The following is an 18,225-nucleotide window of genomic DNA, read 5'->3' as shown; positions in this document are numbered from 1 at the left end:
CGATGTAGATGGCTGAATGGTTGGCATTTTGTGGGCTATAGTCGGCCATGTCTTCATTATCAGCTTCTAAACATTCACTGCAGTCATCTTATTCACATTGGTTTTAATAAAGAATGGTGAGTGCTCTGCTGGCCAGATTGCTTCATCTTTTGTAATCTGCTCCTCCCCACCATATGTGGCCATATTATATTCCATGTCCTATTGGTATGAATCATGTGTATCTGGCATGGATTGGCAGGGTTCTTGGAGGCCAAGAACATCTATCACTGGCATTCTCTGTTTCCTTGCCAAGATCTCACACATCACTGTAGAGAGACCTTCACTGTTGAATTGATAAATGTGGAGTGCCAGGCCAATTGCCTTGGTTGATCCTGAAGGGTTTGGTTGACATGTTTGATGCTTTCATACTTTTCAGACCAGGAGGCCACTTTCATATATTTGGTCACCTTTTGATGACATTAGCTGGCAAATTCTGATTGAGCTAGCATACACAGGGAGACCAGTTGCAGTAATAATTCAAATGATAATTTTAATGTAATAATTGTAATGTAAGTCAATATATTTTGTCAACACATTCGCATTACCAAACAGAATTGGTACTTCAAACCAGTAGAGAAATTCTCTACATGTTTTAGCTTTAGTATCTAATCCTGTAAAACTTCAGTATTTCTGAAGCTGAAACTTAAATCTCTACAAAAGATGCACTATCCCTGCTTGTAGAATTCCAATTTCCTCTCCATTTCCCCTACCACATCTCTGCCCCCACCCCAGTTACTCAACAACAATGGGATAAAGACCATATTACATGGCCTTTACCCAAGGCATTACGTACTTTGTCACTTTAATTGGACATTATATGCTTTCCTTTAATTGCAAATAAACTTCGGGCCATGCAGTTGCATACTGACAGCAATAACATTTTTTTCAAGTGGAGATAGCAATGAAATGTTGGACCTAATCTCCTCTAATAATGCAGTAAGCAACGTGACCTGTAACATGTTTGGAGACATTTAATGCAGTTAATAGTCAATTTTTAAAAACAGATTGAGAGCTGTGTTGAAGTAGCTCAAGAAAAAGATGTAAACTAGTTAACCAGTGAACGACCAAAACCCCACCATTTCACAAAATGACTTGATGTGGTTTGTGCATATCATTGTTATGAATTTGGCTATGGTTCTTTCCCAAAATGGTGAAAATCCGCCTTTCAGTCCATTGCAAATCCATGCTAAGATGGAATTCCAGAAATTGGAACAAACTACTCATTTCTGATCACTAAGTCCTGGATGACTCCAGTGCCATCTGAGATTTTCAATAATTGAGCAGAAGCAACTGTTTTATAGTGATAGTTCACTCTGCAAACTTCCAGGGGAGATCAGGAAATATTTTATTCATGTACAATCTTCAAAAAACAGTCCCAAACTGGTTGTTAGTCAGTGAAATTCTCTGCCACAGGGCACAGTGGAGGTGGGGTCAATGAATTTATTTAAGGCTGAGTTAGACAGATTTTTGGTAGACAAGGGAATTAAGGGTTATGGGGGCAGACAGGAAAGTGGAGTTGAGACCACAGTTAGATCAACCATGATCTTATCCAGTGGAGAGCAGGCTCAAAGGGCCGAATGGCCTAATCCACTCCTAAATTCTATGTTCCTATTCGCAGAGAACTATAAGATTGCAGAAAGCACTGAACACATGGATGGCTGTTTAAAAGTGGTTGTACGGATGTTTGCCCTTTAAGAAAGGTTGAGAAATACCGACTGAACCGCCTTTAAATTGGAAGTTAAAGGTTTTACTGTGATAGCAAATTACTTTTTTCCCTGTTATGCGTCGCAGTCACCAGCAATGGTATTTAACCCTTCATTTTCCAGTCCATTCTGACTCTCTTTTTCCACCGAGATTAACCTATAGATTGCGCCCAACTCCTCAGAAAGTCCACTCCTTACATCTCATTTGAGGAGAAGGGGTTTGGGCTGACACTAACCGGCTGTGGGGTCGGATCTGACATTGCAGATACCTGAAGGGTGTCCCATTTCTTCAGTTTATGGTGAACAATTGTTCTGCCTCCATCATTATCTTTGTACACATTTCTTCCGAAAATAAAACGAGACTTTCACCCAAAACTTTGGATACAAATTTGGGGCAATTGCCCTTTTTTTTAAAAAAAAAAGTAATTTGGCCTAAAGAAACTTAAGTTGGCATTTTCAATGTAGAAAATCCCTCTGTCTTAAAAAAAAAAGGATTTTTATGTCCCTGCCAACGCGAATTCTGCAAGTGCCTGGGTTCGGGAGGAGGGTGGAAGACTTCTAATGTATAGTGAACCCGGAATAGAAAAGCCGTGTTTGTGCAGTCCCCACTGTGTCACATTGTCATCGGGCAGATGCTGCGATATGATTCGAGGCTGGTAGCGGGAGTGCGAGAGATTGCAGCGCGGTCTGATGGACCGAATGAAGAGTTTCAGTGGAAATGTAAGAGTGAACGATGGAGAGGGGGAGAGCTCTGAATTATTGCGCCGAGGGGCAGCAAACGACTAATTCTAATGATGGATATGGAAGAGAAACATGTGATGTGGTAGATCAGCCACAAGAAATGCATTGGTTTCTCCGAGTTTAGCGTTGTGACTGGGGGACGTGACTCTTTGTACTATCTTACCGTGTGGATCCGCACAAAGTTCTGGGGCTGTCGGTTGAGGCAAACTTCAATCACCTACAATGACATAGTTCTAAAGTGAGAAACTCTTAATCAACGACGGGAAAAATGCCTGTTATGAAAGGCTTGTTAGCGCCTCAGAATACCTTTTTGGACACCATAGCAACGCGGTTTGATGGAACACGTAAGTCTGAAAGAGACAGGACATTGAATGGGAATGAATTGCTGATTTTCCAAAGCTTTGGGGTATTAATTTGAGTGTATAGAGGGTGAAGGGCAATGCCTTGCAATGCCTCCGATTAGCACCAAATTCAAAACACGAACCATCCATATGTGCAATATTCTAATTCTCAGCTTTTGCTTGAAACTATGACTTTTCGTGGAGTAGAGTGGCACCATTGGAAATCAGTGTTTCTGACCCAGACACTTTATGTAAACTCTACAGTATCAGGTGAAATCTCGGCCAGGTGTGATATGTATAAGATAATAGTGACCTCAGAAACTGGAAAAATAAACTCTTTGTTTGTTGGTTGCTTGTAGTCTCCAGGGAAACGGTGGGTGGTAAACAGCCTAGAGCTCAGGGCTTCGGAGGTATTCAAGATTGCGTTGTTAAAGTTACATTTAGAAGGAACCTTTTAACCGATTTAGCCACAAAGCTAAAGGATTAACACAATATAATTGTCCACAAAATGCCACAGGACATATAACGAGAGACATTGTTTAAAATCTGTTCTATCCCCTTCTCCACCCAGCGCTTCCCCTGCTGAACTGAGAGATGTAGGGGGTTATAAAACCAAAGGTCGAGAGGAGGCTAAGGTTTTTTTTCCAGGTCATTCGGTTCCTATTCCGTGCAAAAAGTTGACTGGGTTCATTCAGGACAATGTAACAAGGTGCACCGTTTCAGGACCATGGACAACTCAGTCTTTAAATGCGGTCGCCTGGACTCATCCAAGAAGATTGAAGGAGCTTTATTAAACATATGTCAGAGAAAAATATTATTTCTTTCCGTAAGAATTATCTCCAGAATTTCCTTAATCTTTCTTGTTTCGATTTATTTTACTAATTTATCATCGACTAATATCGATTTACTAATTTAGATTTACCATAATGAATAAACTTTCAAAGCACTCACAAGCGCAAAAACCTGCAAAGATAAGAAAATATGCAATCAAAATCACTGAAAGTGAGTATGCATCTATGCATATTGGCTGCCTTTGCATACTTCACCAGATGGCCAATATTCACAAGTCAGCCTAGCCCCACACCAGGGCTCGAGCACAAAAATCTAGGCTGACACTCCAGTGCAGTACAAAGGGAACACGACATTGTTGGGGATGCCGTCTTTTGGATGAGGCCCCGTTTGTCTGCTGGAGTGGATGTAAAAGATCCCGTGGTATTGTTTTGAAGGAGAGCAGGAGCCAATATTTATCCCTCAATCAACATCACAAAAAAAAGCCACAGGTTATCTAGTCGTTATCACATTGCTGTTTGTAGGAGTTTGCTGTGCTCAATTTGGCTGCTGCATTTCCTACAATACAACAGTGACTACACTTCAAAACTACTTCATTGGCTATTAAGCACTTTGAGATTTCCGATGGTCATGAAAAGCACTATGTAAATGCAAGTTTTTCTTTTCTTTCTTAATAATTAGTCATGTCAGCCTGTTGCCAGACTATTGCCAGTAATGAAATCCTCAAATCAGACACTGCCTTGACTTTACTGGCAGATCCAAATTGTAACTTCCACATACATTGCAAACAAGGTAACATGTGTTTCAGTGTATTTTGTAATGTTATAAAACAGAGAGATGGCAGAATAGTGATACTGATACTGTACTAGTAAATCCAGAGGCACAGCTAAATGCTCCAGAGTCATGAGTTCAAATCCCACCATAGCAGCTTGGGAAATTTAAATTAAATTAATAAATCTTGAATAAAATGCTAGTCTAATTAATAATGATCATGAACCAATGGATTGTTGTAAAAACCCATCTGGTTCATTAATGCCCTTCAGGGATGGAAAACTGCCATCCTTATCTGGTATAACCTATATGTGACGACAGACCTGCAGCAATGTGGTTGACACTTAACTGCCCTCTGTAACAGCCTATCAAGCTATTCAGTTATATCAAACTGCTACAGAAAAAAAAGCAGTATGGGTGTACCTACATCACATGGACTCCAGCAGTTCATGAAAGCAGCTCACCAACAGTCGCTCAAGGGCAATTAGGGATGGGCAATGAAGGTTGGCCTCACCAGCATCGCTCACATCCCAGGAATAAATTTAAAACCACAAGAATCCATGAAGAGTTCAGATGACATCTGGGAGGTGTGATAACATGCTTTGGAGCTCAATACTAACACCACAGAATGGTTAGATGTGGATTCACTCCTGTAATTTTTTTCATGCTTGCTTGTTTTCAGACTGCAAAATCTAGACGGGGGAATCAAGGGCTACAACCATGGGGCAGGGGGATGGGGCGCAGAAACTGAGAGGGAGCTGTGGTGGTGTCAGGCCTGGGAGGGTGTGTGGGGGTAAGAAGGTTACGTATCATAGAAATATAAGTGGAATCACAACAAAAGAACTTGAGTGGCTGACTAATTATCTGAATACCTGAGGTGTATCTCTTTCTTCATTTTTCTTGTTTTCTTCATAATTTACCTACAGATTTTGACATTTTTACTTCCACTTCATTCCAGTGGTGGGCAGTTGAAGTATATGGCCTTTACTGAAGTAATAATCCACCACATTATTCACATTGCAGTATTGTTTTACATTGTGTTGCTGAAGCAATATTAAGTTGTAATTCATAGCTTGCTACAGGAAAATAATTAGGTATACGTACCTCACAGAAGCAAATTGTACTGGAATTATATGCATAAATGTATTTAAAGTCTTTTTTGATCCACAATCATCCCTTCATCAATGTTCATTTTGTTGTTTAGAAAATTAATTTGAATAATTAGAACAGGCAGCCCTTGGAAAATTAATTACAATTTTACCAAATTGTCTTTTCAACTATATTCACTGTAAAGGTTGCTAGAGTAATTTGCAGAATAAATTCTTATGGACACGAGAGAGCAGGTTGTCAACAATGTGAAACAGTTTATTCAAGGAATAATAGGAGATCCTGTTAACATCTAGTCTGAAAAGTAACTCTAATTAAAATGTCAATGTTCCTCTAACTCCTATCATAGTAATAGTACTTGTGTTTTTATTTTACAAAACAATTGTAATGAAACCTCCAGCTAACATAGGAATGGATTTACATAGTACCAACTAAATTCCCATTTGATCCAGTGTAAAGAGTTCTTGAGCCAAACATGCAACAATGCATTAAGTGCTTTTTCACTGGATCTGTAACTTTTCTATTGGATCTGCAATAATTCCCTGTATTATGCAGATGAGATAGGGTTTCTGTGGCATTGGGCCTACATATCACAGTTTTGTGTGCCTATTCACTTTAGAATTTATGGGAAAGAAAACTGGGTGAGGGAAGCATAATGGATGGCCAGAGAATGGAATTGGGGCCAATAATAAATAGTCATATTCATAATAAACCAATAAGACTTCAAAAAATAGGAGACCAGTTCTTCATGTGCAGTTTCAGCAAATTTTCCCAAAGTTACTAAAAGAAGACACCAAACATCATGAATTTTTGAATAGAATAAAGCTCAATGTTTAATACACAATTCTCTTCTTGGCCATGAATTTTTTTTAGAAGAATTGGCATTAATGCATAACGTATCCCCTTCCTCACTTTGGTTTTCAAAGTGTTAATATAAATTATTTGACATTGTTTTGTTGCCAGTGCTACAACGCAGCGCAAAATGTCGGATTGTTCAGTGCACCCAAGTGCAATGGAGCCACAGGCTGCAGGTTCTAGATGTATGTAATGAATATGCAAATTTGGCAAGTTTCCAAGAAAACCTAGAGCACCTTCAGCAAAGAAACATAGTCGAATGCTATCAGACAGCAGTATTTCTTGAATTGAAGAGTGGCTTGCTGGTATGGATCAATGAAAGTATTGATGAGGCAAATAGAGAAAAAAAATATTGGTCAGTGAGTTGCCAACTAGAAGGTATAAATGTCAACAATAAAAGAATGAAGTGCGAGATTAAGGGCAAACATTATGCAGAGAATTGTTAGGACATGCAATGCCTGACCAGAAACCATGAAGGAAGCTGAATCCATAATATCTCTTTAAAATGAAGTGAATAAATATGTGAAAAAGGCTCTTACAAAAACAGTTCATGAAATGGGGCTAAATAAATTGTTCTTTTAGAGAACTAGTCTCGGTTTAATGGGTCAAAGGTAATCCTTTTAGGCTGCTAAATTCTATGTTTTAGGAGGGGATTGGGTCAACTTAACCAAATTCAGAGGCATTTATGTCTCTGCCTGGGTCTGGAGAGGGAATTCCTGCAGTATGATAATTTGTTAGATGATGCTCTATTACCCTGCAGGAACTTTGCAGAAAAGGACTTAAAAGTGAAGAGACGCAGTGCAAAAAAACCATACCAATCATGCATTGGCAAGTTTCATTTATGGTCTGCTTATGTGTGCTTATATAGCAATCATATAGTTTCCTGAACTAACACATTGGGCTATATTTTACTGTGGTCTTTGGAATCCTAACATCAGGTGAAACAGTGGATTCCCAGAGCACGTTTGCCACCAGGGGGACCAGCTCGGTGATTTTGCAGCAGGTGGCCTCCAAAATGGCTGCCTTCAAGCCCACTGTCCAATTAAGGATGGCTGACAGCTCCTGATGCTGCCAGCCCAAACCAGAGAGCTGTCAGCCCTAGAACCTTGGCAGCTCCAGCTGAGATATGTTGGAGGCATTTAGGGTGCCTCAAATTAGATGTTCTGAGACTTGTCACAGAAAGGCCACCTCCATGAAGCTGGCAATCTCTCCATGCATTGGGAAAAATGCCGGAGGGCCCTGTAAAATGGCTACTAATTGGGGCCTTAATTATGTAGTTTGGCTGCCCTCCTCCATGGAACTTCACAGCCCACTCCCGATCTTGAAAAACATCCCAAGGGCTGGTATAATTCAGCCCATAGCTTTCCCCATTTGCCAAAAGAGACGAGAATGGCATGCATAACTCATTAGTCATAGAACAAGTCCCACCTAGAGATTGGATTTCTCATGAGGAAGCATCCCACAATATAGCTAGTCCAGCATTCCCATAGTGATACCATCACAACTGCTGTCCCAGCTTCCTTTTGGAAAATAAGCTTCTGTCTGGACTAATTGTTGGACAAAATGGAGAATGTTCATCTCTGTTCACAGATGCAGGTATCTAGGAACCAATGGAATCTCTTGTACAGCCTTACCTACGTAACATCCATCTGTATGTTCTCTTCCTCTTCCACACACATCACGAGGAGAATTCCCATTGGGAAACCCTTTTGGGTCTGTAATGATTGATGAGGAAGCAAATAATTTGTGACAGTTTGGAAAAGATCTTATGAGAAGCAAACTGGAAAGAAATGAAAAGGTGATTAAACATGCTACCCATTATTTTCGTGTCCTTTTCAGGATACGTACTGTTGCTTAAACACCAGCTTGAAATAAGTAATCTTTACAGTTGGCATTCTCCACATCAGAATGGCAGGAAATGGCTGACATGTTCATAAATCCATATATAAATGAAACTTTCTGCCCTTTCTGATCCCACTCCTGCAGGTGAAAACCTGGTGATTTTTTTTTGAGGAAGGATGTTCATGTGTTTTCTGATTCCAGCCACTGAAAACCACCCATATCTGGCAACATTTATTAAAAGGCGCAGGCTGGTATGTTGCTAGATTCACTGCCCATGAAAACACAATCTCTACATATGTAAACATACCAGCAATTTCTTAGCAATTTACCTCTGAACTTGGTACTTACTGGTGCCACTATAGCAATTCCAGTTATCTACAAGCTTGTTTTAATTTTATTATCCATCTGGAGCTGACGTACAGAATACGATTTTACTATATCAAACAAAGCTGTCATTTTCTCCTTTAAACTTAGTGAGTAATCTCTGTCTTGTTTTTAAAAGAAAAAATGGTTTACATGTAATTTTGAATATCACATAATGTTCAACTTGAAGTTAAGTAACTTCCATTTTGTACAAGATCTCGCATACCTCAGTCCTCACCAACTTCCATTGACTTCCTATCTCTTAATGCATCGACTTACAAACCCTTTTTATTGTTTTCAAATTCCTTTGGCACCTTGCTCCATTGTGCCTATGTAATCTTCACCAATCCTAGGCCCAGCATCTAGCCTCAGCTCTCCTGACATTATTCTTCTATGTTTCTCTCTCCCTCCCTGCCACTTTATTTCTCCGTCAGTGGCACAGAATTTCAGCCATCATTCCTTTTTTTATACCATGTGACTTGTACCCTACACCCCTCTTTATCTTGGCATCTCTTTCTTTCCTTTCAAAAGCCTACGTCTTCAACCACACTCTTTGGTCACTTTCTGCAAAATCTCTCCCATTTCCTGCTATTGCTCCCAACAACAACAAATTGCATTTATATCATGCCTTTAGTGAAGTAAGACATTACAAGGCAGTTCACAGGAGCATTGTCAAACAAACTTTTGACCATTTTGTTTATTTGTTCATGGGATATGAGCATCACTGGCTGGGCCAGCATTTATTGCCCATCCCATATTGCTCTTGAGAAGGTGGTGGTGAGCTGCCTTCTTGAACTGCTGCAGTCCATGTGGTATAGGTACACCCACAGTGCTGTTAAGGATGAAGTTCCAGGATTTTGACCCAGCAACAGTGAAGCAACGGTGAAAAAATTTTCCAACTCAGGATGGTGAGTGGCTTGGAGGGGAAATTGCAGGTGGTGGTGTTCTCATGTCTGCTGCCCTTGTCCTTCTAGATGGTAGCGGTCATGGGTTTGGAAGGCACTGTCTAAGGAGGCTTGGTGAGTTCCTGCAGTGCATCTTGTAGATGGCATGCACTGCTGCCACTGTGTGTCAGTGGTGGAGGGAGTGAATTTTTGTGGATGGGGTGCCAATGAAATGAGTTGCTTTGTCCTGGATGGTGTCAAGCTTTTTGAGTGTTGTGGAGCTGCATTCATCCAGACACATAGAGAGTATTCCATCACACTACTGGCTTGTTCCTTGTAGAAGATGGACAGGCTTTGGGGTGTCAGGAGGTGAGTTACTCACCACAGGATTCCTGGCCTCTGAGCTGCTCTTGCAGCCACAGTATCTATATGGCTAGTCCAGTTCAGTTTCTGGTCAATGGTAACCACCAAGATAGTGGGGGATTCAGCGATGGTAATACCATTGAATCAAGGGGCAATGGTTAGATTCTGTCTTGTTGGAGATGGTCACTACCTGGCACTTGTGTGGAGCGAATGTTATTATCCCTTGTCAGCCCAAGCCTGGATGTTGTCCTGGTCTTGATGCATTTGGACATGGACTGCTTCAGATCTAGGGAGTCGTGAATGGTGCTGAACATTGTGCAATCATCACCGAACATCCCCATTTCTGACCTTATGATGGAAGCAAGGTCATTGATGAAGCAGCTGAAGATGGTTGGGTCTAGGACACTACCCAGAGGAACTCCTGCGGTGATGTCCTGCAACTGAGATGATTGACCTCCCAATATCCGCAACCATCTTCCTTTGTGCTAGGTATGACTCCATTCAGTGGAGAGTTCCCTCTCTAATTCCAATTAATTCCATTTTTGTTAGGGCTCCTTGATGCCACACTCGGTCAAATTCTGCCTTGATGTCAAGGGTAGTCACTCTCACCTCACCTCTGGAGTTCAGCTCTTTTGTCCATGTTTGAACTAAGGCTGTAATGAGGTCAGGAGCTGAGTGGCCCCGGCAGAACCCAAACTGGGAGTCATTGAGCAGGTTATTGATAAGCAAGTGCCACTTGATAGCACTATTGACGACGCCTTCCATAACTTTACTGATGATCAAGAGTAGGCTAATGGGCCCTAATTGGCTGGAGTGGATTTGTCCTGCTTTTTGTGTTCAGGACATACTTGGGAAATTTCCACATAGTTGGGTAGATGCCAGTGTTGTAGCTGTACTGGAACAGGTTGGCTAGGGGCGTGGCAAGTTCTGGAGCACAAGTCTTCAGTAATATTGCCAGAATATTGTCAGGGCCCATAGCCTTTGCAGTATCCGGTGCCTTCAGCAATTTCTTGATATCACGTGGAGTGAATTAAATTGGTTGAAGATTGGCATCTGTGATACTGGGGACCTCCGGAGGAGGCCGAGATGGATCATCCACTTGGCACTTCTGGCTGCAGATTGTTGCAAATGCTTCAGACTTATCTTACACGCCAATGTGCTGAGCTCCCCAAACATTTAGAATGGGGATATTTGTGGAGCCTCCTCCTCCAATGAGTTGCTTAATTATCGACCACCATTCACAATTGGATTTGGCATAACTGCAGAGCTTGTATCAGACCTGTTGGTTGTGGAATCGCTTAGCTCTCTCTATCACTTGCTGCTTATGCTGTTTCGCACACAAGTAGTCCTGAGTTATAGCTTCACCAGGTTGAAACCTCATTTTTCGGTATGCCTGGTGCTTCTCCTGGCATGCCCTCCTCATTCTTCATTGAACCAGGGTTGATCCACTGCCTTGATGGTGATGGTAGAATGGGGGATGTGCCGGGCTATGAGGTTACAGATTGTGTTAGAGTACAATTCTGCTGCTGCTGATGGCCCACAGGGCCTCATGTTTTCCCAGTATGGAGTTGCTAGGTCTGTTCAAAATCTATCTCATTTAGCACAGTGGTAGTGCTACACAACACAATGGAGGGTATCCTCAATGTGAAGGAGGGTCTTCGTCTCCACAAGGACTGTGCGGTGGTCACTCCTGCCGATATTGTTATAGACAGATGCATCTGCTGCAGGCAGATTGGTGAGGATGAAGTCAAAAATGTTTTTCCCTCTTGTTGATTCCCCCACCACCTGTTGCAGACCCAGTCTAGCAGCTAAGTCCTTTATGACTTGGCCAGCTCAGTCAATAATGGTGTTACCGAGCCGCTCTTGGTGATGAACATTGAAGTCCCCCACCCAGAGTACATTCTGCACCCTTGCCACCCGCAGTGCTTCCTCCAAGTGGTGTTCAACATGGAGGAGAACTGATTCATCAACTGAGGGGGTGGGAGGGGGGAAAGGTATGTAGTATTCAGCAGGAAGTTTCCTTGCCCATGTTTGACCTGATGCCATGAGACTTCACGGGGTCTGGAGTTGACGTTGAGGACTCCCAGGGCAACTCCCTCCTGACTGTATACCACTGTGCTGCCATCTCTGTTGGGTCTGTCCTGCTGGTGGGACAGAAGTTACCGAGGAACGATGATGATGGCGTTTGGGACATTATCTATAAGATATGATTCCGTGAGTATGACTGGCTATTGCTTGACTAGTCTGTGAGACAGCTCTCCCAAGTCCCCAGGTGTTAGTAAGGAGGACTTTGCAGAGTCGACAGGGCTGAGTTTGCTATTGTCATTTCCAGTGCTTAGGCCGATGCTGGGTTGCCTGTCCAGTTCCATTCCTTTCGGACTTCTAACTGTTTTTAATACAGCAGAGTGGCTTGCTAAGAGCTTGTCAAGAACAGTTAAGAAGCATTTGCAACAATCTAAAGCCACCATATGGTTGTGGGTCTGGAGTTACATGTAGGTCAGACTAGGTAAGGACAGCAGATTTCCTTCCTTAAACGGTATTAATGAACCAGATGGAGTTTTTATGACAATCGATGATGCTTTCATGGTCACCATCAGACTTTTAATTCCAGATTTTTATTGAATTCAAATCTCACCATCTGCCATGGTGGGATTCATGCCAGGTCCCCAGAGCATTACCCTGGGTTGCTGGATTATTAGCCCAGCACCAATACCACTACACCACCGCCTCCCCGGTATGTTTAAAAGGAAGAAAGAGAGGTAGAGAGGTGGACGGGTTTAGGGAATTCCAGAGCTTAAGGCCTTGGTTGCTGAATACAAAGGAAAAAGTGGAAAATGGTAAAGCTGGAAACAAAGAAGCCTAACTATCCTTTCAAGAAGACAACTGTGTGAGGCGTGGTGCAAGCTGAGGATCTATAAACTTATAAAAACTTATACCATAGAGTTGTTTTTGTTGATAATTTACTAGTCAGCTTTGCATACTGTTGGAACCTGAAGGGATAGGTTTGTCAATTGTGGGGTTCCCATTCAGCTGAAGCTAAATCTGCAAACCAGAGCCCTAACAGTAGGCTGCGCTTTGTTACTGTGACAGAGGGAGCTTACCAGTGTTCCACCCTGGTATGCTACATGGTTTTAGGTGACTAAATTCCAACAGTCCCTTGAGCATACTTGAATCTCTTTAAATCTTGGTTCTGCTAAACTGCACCCAAACTCTGTGTTTAGGCAAATGAAGCCTGTCCCTATAAGCAGAGCATATGTATACCCTAGTAGACAAACAAACATATTACTCATTGGCTTGGTCTGCAGACCCAAGTAAGATCATGGGCTTCCATATGTATCAAACATCTTGTTGCCTAATTTTGTTTTGCATTTAATCCCCTGTACTTAATCTCCAATCTCCTGTAAATCACATTTAGCTGTCTAATTATGTGAAAGCCTCTATTTAAGTGTAGCTGCATGATATTGCATAATCTTCTATTTCCGGGGCCGTGTTATATGTTGTAAATTACAGAGGATGGCATAAAGCTGCAAGGACCTTTCAGTAATTTAACAACAAATAAATCCAGGTAAAGGGAAAGTGATGACACCCCATGTGACTGGTCTCTTTATTGTTGTCCCAGTGGCGGAGGTTTGCACCTCTTTTGCCTCAAACCACAAGTGCCATTTGATAAATTTTCCCATAACAAACAGATTACTTAGAGAAACTAAATAAATGACTGATGAATGTGCAGTAAATTGAAAAAAAAACTGCAGTAAAGCAAGAAAATAAATATGACATTTTCAATCAGTTGTTTACTACATTAGAGACAGCTAGCTTCAAATCATTGTCTGGTTGCGCCACTGATTGTATTGTACTCATCTATATCCATAGTTTGCCTTTTAACTCTAACTGCAACAAACGTTTTACTTTCTGTGTCTGATGCTCATTTAGTGCAGGATTTATTTTTGCCTTTAATTCTATAATTGGATTAATTACACTGAAAAATATTTTGATCAACACATGTTTCAGTCTGACATAAAAATCTTTCTTCCTCGAAGTTAAGCAACACAGTGACAGAAAAGAAGCAACTGTGTCCCTTTATAATCTACGGACAAATCTCTGGCAAATACTGTAAGATTTTGTGATTAAAGCATGGGTTTTGTAAGCCACGATCGTTGTAGGATGCATTCAATATTTTAGCTCCTTGGCAAAATGGTGGAAATACTTTGTGTGATATTGATGCAATGAGATATGTGCAGTTGGTCAAAAAGGTATTCAGTAGATGGATTTTCTTGGTGCCTGGTGACAGAAATACGACAGATACAACAATGAGCAGGAGGAAGATGAAAGTGGAATCTGAAGTTCCCACAAATGAACCTGAACACAATGAATTAGATGAACCCCATAGCACTTTTTGTCATTCCTGATGTGTTTTGACTGACTACTAGTACTAATTTTATTGCATTAAGATGAGTTGAATTTTAAATTCTAAAATGGAATGGCCAGTGATGCAGAGACCTGTTGTAGTTTATCTAGAACACCTACTGCAACATTATTTCCATTATTTTTAACATTTTTTTAGAGGAAAAAAAATAAAGGGTAAAAAACTGGAGTACAGGACTTATCAATGTTGAAAAGAGCAAAGGGGATTATGTAAACCAGGAGGTAATGATTCGACAACATCAAGTTTGGGTTTTACAAACCAGCCGATAGCAAGAGGCAGGATAGACTAGGCATGGCAAGGAGTTCCCTGATTTGAGAGCTGAGGCTAAATGGTGTGCCTTGAATTTGTAAAAAGACTCAAAGCAAGAAGAGGCCTGATAGGATGGGATGTTATAACTTTAAGACATAATCCTGTCCTTGATACTGCCGAAATAAGTAGGTCACCTGCTTTTAACAAATAGTTTGAGAGGTCATGTAGACACAACAGTAAGTTAAAAATGGAGTTGAACTTACAGAAATCAATTACATCTAATTAGAGTTTCGATAAAAGTAAATAAAGAAAAACTGTTTTCAATGGTTGAAGGGTCGATAATCAGAGGGCACAGATTTAAGGCGATTTGCAAAAGATCCAGAGGCTATGCAACAAAAAACATTTCTACGCAACAAACAGTTCTGATTTGGAATGCACTGACTGAAAGGATGGTGGAAACAGATCCAATTCAAAAGGAAATTGGATAAATACTTGAAGGAGAAAAAAAACGGTAGGATATAGGGAAAAGCAGGGGTGTGGAACTAACTAGATTAGTCTTCCTTGCTGTACTATTCTCTGATTCTTATTAGATCATGGAACTAGAAATCCGGACCTGATTTTGTGCACCATGATTGGAAAGCACTTAAGCTAGATGTACAATGAGAAGAGAAAAAGTATTAAATGCAGGATAATAAGAATTAGGTCCAAAAGAGCAAGATGTTCAAAAAAGAAAGAATAAAAGGCAACAATGGCAGTAGTCTACACATGATTCTTAAAACTAAAATTAAGTACTTTTCTGTTCATTATAAGGAGCACCAGAAACCAGATCATGGAGTTTCAGCATTTAGTGTGGAATGAGAAAATGGATATATTTGGACACAAATCTAACTGAAAGAAGAAGTTGGAGAGGAAGTAATGAGTAAATACACCATCTGTTGTGGCACTGAGCCCAACAAATAAGGAAGTCCCAAATTCAATGCCAGAGTGGTGATAATGGATTATAATTAGTCTCAGTAATACAGGAAAGGAAGGGGAAAAAATTAAACAGCTTCTGATCACTATTGAGTGATCTCCTGTGGAAAGTGTGGATGGTGTATGAAAATTACTGTGATTTCTCCCTGCTCCCCCTTTCCATGGTTTACAAAGCTGTTGACACACACTTCCTAGATTGATACATAAAGAATGATCATGAAAGCTGCCGGGCACCCAAAGCACTGCACTTTGGAATGAATTTACTATCTTTGGGTCAAAAGAAGGGAAAAGGGAAGCTAAAATTTGGAGGAGGGCATTGCTAGTAAAGAAAGCAACAAAAGATTATCAACAGAAAATACAATTTTAAGAGGACTGAATCAATTTAAATGGGAGCCTGACACTGGAGGGTTTTATTCGTCATTATTAGATAATGGGTATCTATCTATCTGGGTATCAGATAACAGGTCAAATAAAAGTATGGAATTACTTGGCCAAATAAATTGTGCGTTCGGCAAAGGATACTCATTTTGAAAAGTTCTTAATTATCCTGAGCTGAAATGCAATGAAGGAACAGATCCAATAAGCACAAAAAAAAATCATGGATCTAGTGCAGTATTGCTTTTTATTGTGAGCTTGTTAAAGGAGCAGCAGGGAAAAGGGCACATAATTGCACAACATTTAGTAATGAGCTTGAGATAATGGAAAACTTTAGATGTGAAGAAAAGATTTGATTATCAGTGATTATAATATAATTAGATTTAAGTCTATCACGTACTATCAGCCCACTAGTCCCTCAACCAAGTGAGCATTCTTCAGTGAAAGTTGGCAGACTGGCAGTGTATCGCAGCTGAGCCCATCCCCATAATCACCCATGCACAGTTTCTAATAGGAAAAATAGGATAGTGACAGAAGTTGGCACCTTTATCACTCCTATTTTCACACTCTCCCCAGCCATTCCCAACCCATGACACCGAAGCCAATTGTAGCTCCTGCACTACTGCTATGGCTGAGAACAGCACAAACCAAAGGTAGAACCTGGAGCTTTACTTGGCTTTGTGACTCAGCACCAGAGTGAACACAACGTTTCCCTGGCTTTTCTGCTTCTACCCTCATGAGCATGAGAACAACATTGCCTTGTTTACTCAAGCTTGCTACTTCTAAAGGCATTGATACATGAGTACAAAACGCATTTAGAGTTGCTTTGACTGGGGATTACATTTATTTTGACATTGCTACTAAGCGTTAAGTGGGAGGTCTTGTGATGCAATGGGCAGTATCCCTGCCTCTGAGTCAGAAGCCCCAGGTTTGAGTCCCACAAGTCCCATGAGACTTGATTGCCAAGGAAGGTGTGTTTATAGCATGGCTAAATAGGTTGATTATCAAACTGCAAATCCTCCCAACACACATCAAAGGTAAGAGTGGGAGAGATTCTTGGTCAGCCATGTGATGGAAAGAAAGTTGGACCCTCTACCATCACTACCCATAGCTCCAGACTACAAAATGCATGCATGTTGTCCCAGCAACTCGGACTCCCTGAGTGAATTGTAACACACTACCACTAATTGTTAAAGGGCCACTGTGTTTGATAAACATTTTTGTTTAATTGTGTGCCAATGCCATATACTAATGACATGATGTGATATGATTCACATCATTATTTTTACTTACAGACAAGTGAGGGGAAGGATTTGGCCAAACATATTTTCATTAAAGTTATAGCTCCTTCAATATACAAAACACTAATAAATTTGACACATGTACTTAACCAGTTAAATGGTATTATTCCACTGGCCATTGACCAAGCAGTATCATTGGGTGTGACTTGACCTAGAACAGACAATAATTAATGAACATTTGCCTCATCCACCTGGGTTCCCCTCTAGGGCTTTGCGCATTTGTTCTAATTCACATGAGATGAGTCCAATCTGTGTGCATTTTGTTTTTTTTTCAAAACAAAACCAAGCTTGATGATTATTCCCCTTTACCTCTTCCTGTCCTCAAGCATATGAAACATATCATGATTCAGAATTGGATACTTGACACTATCGGTCAATGTACAGCTTTTGTCCGAGCCTTTCCAATTAGGGGTCATCTCTGGCAGGTGGGGTATGTGCCTAACAAATAGGTCCTGCCTGATCTTATGGTCATTAGCATGTGGGAGGTGAACTCCTACTCTCCACCAATGAATCACACCGATCCGGGAATGAAATTATGCCACAGCAGGCCTTAGAGATGAAGGCAGCTTCCATTTAAATGGCAGCCTCTGGGAGCCCCTACCCCTCCGCCTCCAGCACTGAGAGATTGGTAGCACCAACATCAGAAGTAGGAGCTGCCAATGCAGGTCGGAGAAAAAGAGGGTGCTGCAAGAAGGAGATGCCTTCCGGGGGGTTTTTAAAATATTTTTCAATGAAGAAAGCCACAGTTGCCAGACCATCATCAGGAAGGGTCAACCCCTCCACTGGACAGCCAGTGGCTGCAGATGTTGCCCTATGGCTATGGCAACTGCGAGGGTGGAGAGTCTCTTAGCTTGGAGGAGTGTTGACCCCCTCTGCTGGGTGGCTCTCTCCACTCCTTAGCCATATTTTGACCTCAGTTGGGGGCATTGCCATGCCAACTGTAAAGTTTCCAGTCAGCTTTTGTAGAGTGGCCTTCATTGGCTACCCACCGCTTACAAGTGGATATCTGTCACATCACCACCACACTTCCTCCTACCCCCTTCCCCACCATTCCACAATCCTTCCTGGTTGAAAATGTGTCTGAGGTGGAACTGTGGTGGGAGACTG

At 41.3% G+C, this 18,225-nt stretch overlaps 1 protein-coding gene across 1 annotated transcript in view; it reads left to right on the top strand.

Annotated features, from left to right (window-relative positions):
* Window positions 1-2,751: 2,751 nt before the first annotated feature.
* The window catches only part of kcnh4b (potassium voltage-gated channel, subfamily H (eag-related), member 4b), a 148,956-nt gene continuing 133,482 nt past the window's right edge, over window positions 2,752-18,225 (top strand). Inside the window, exon 1 of the mRNA XM_041173819.1 lies at window positions 2,752-2,827. Within this exon, the coding sequence (XP_041029753.1) occupies window positions 2,752-2,827 (76 nt within the window). The remainder of the gene's footprint in view (window positions 2,828-18,225) is intronic.

Source organism: Carcharodon carcharias, chromosome 23 (assembly GCF_017639515.1).
Source record: "Carcharodon carcharias isolate sCarCar2 chromosome 23, sCarCar2.pri, whole genome shotgun sequence".
NCBI lineage: Eukaryota > Metazoa > Chordata > Chondrichthyes > Lamniformes > Lamnidae > Carcharodon > Carcharodon carcharias.
The sequence above is the reverse complement of the archived record's forward strand: the minus strand, read 5'-3'. Positions and strand labels throughout refer to the sequence as shown.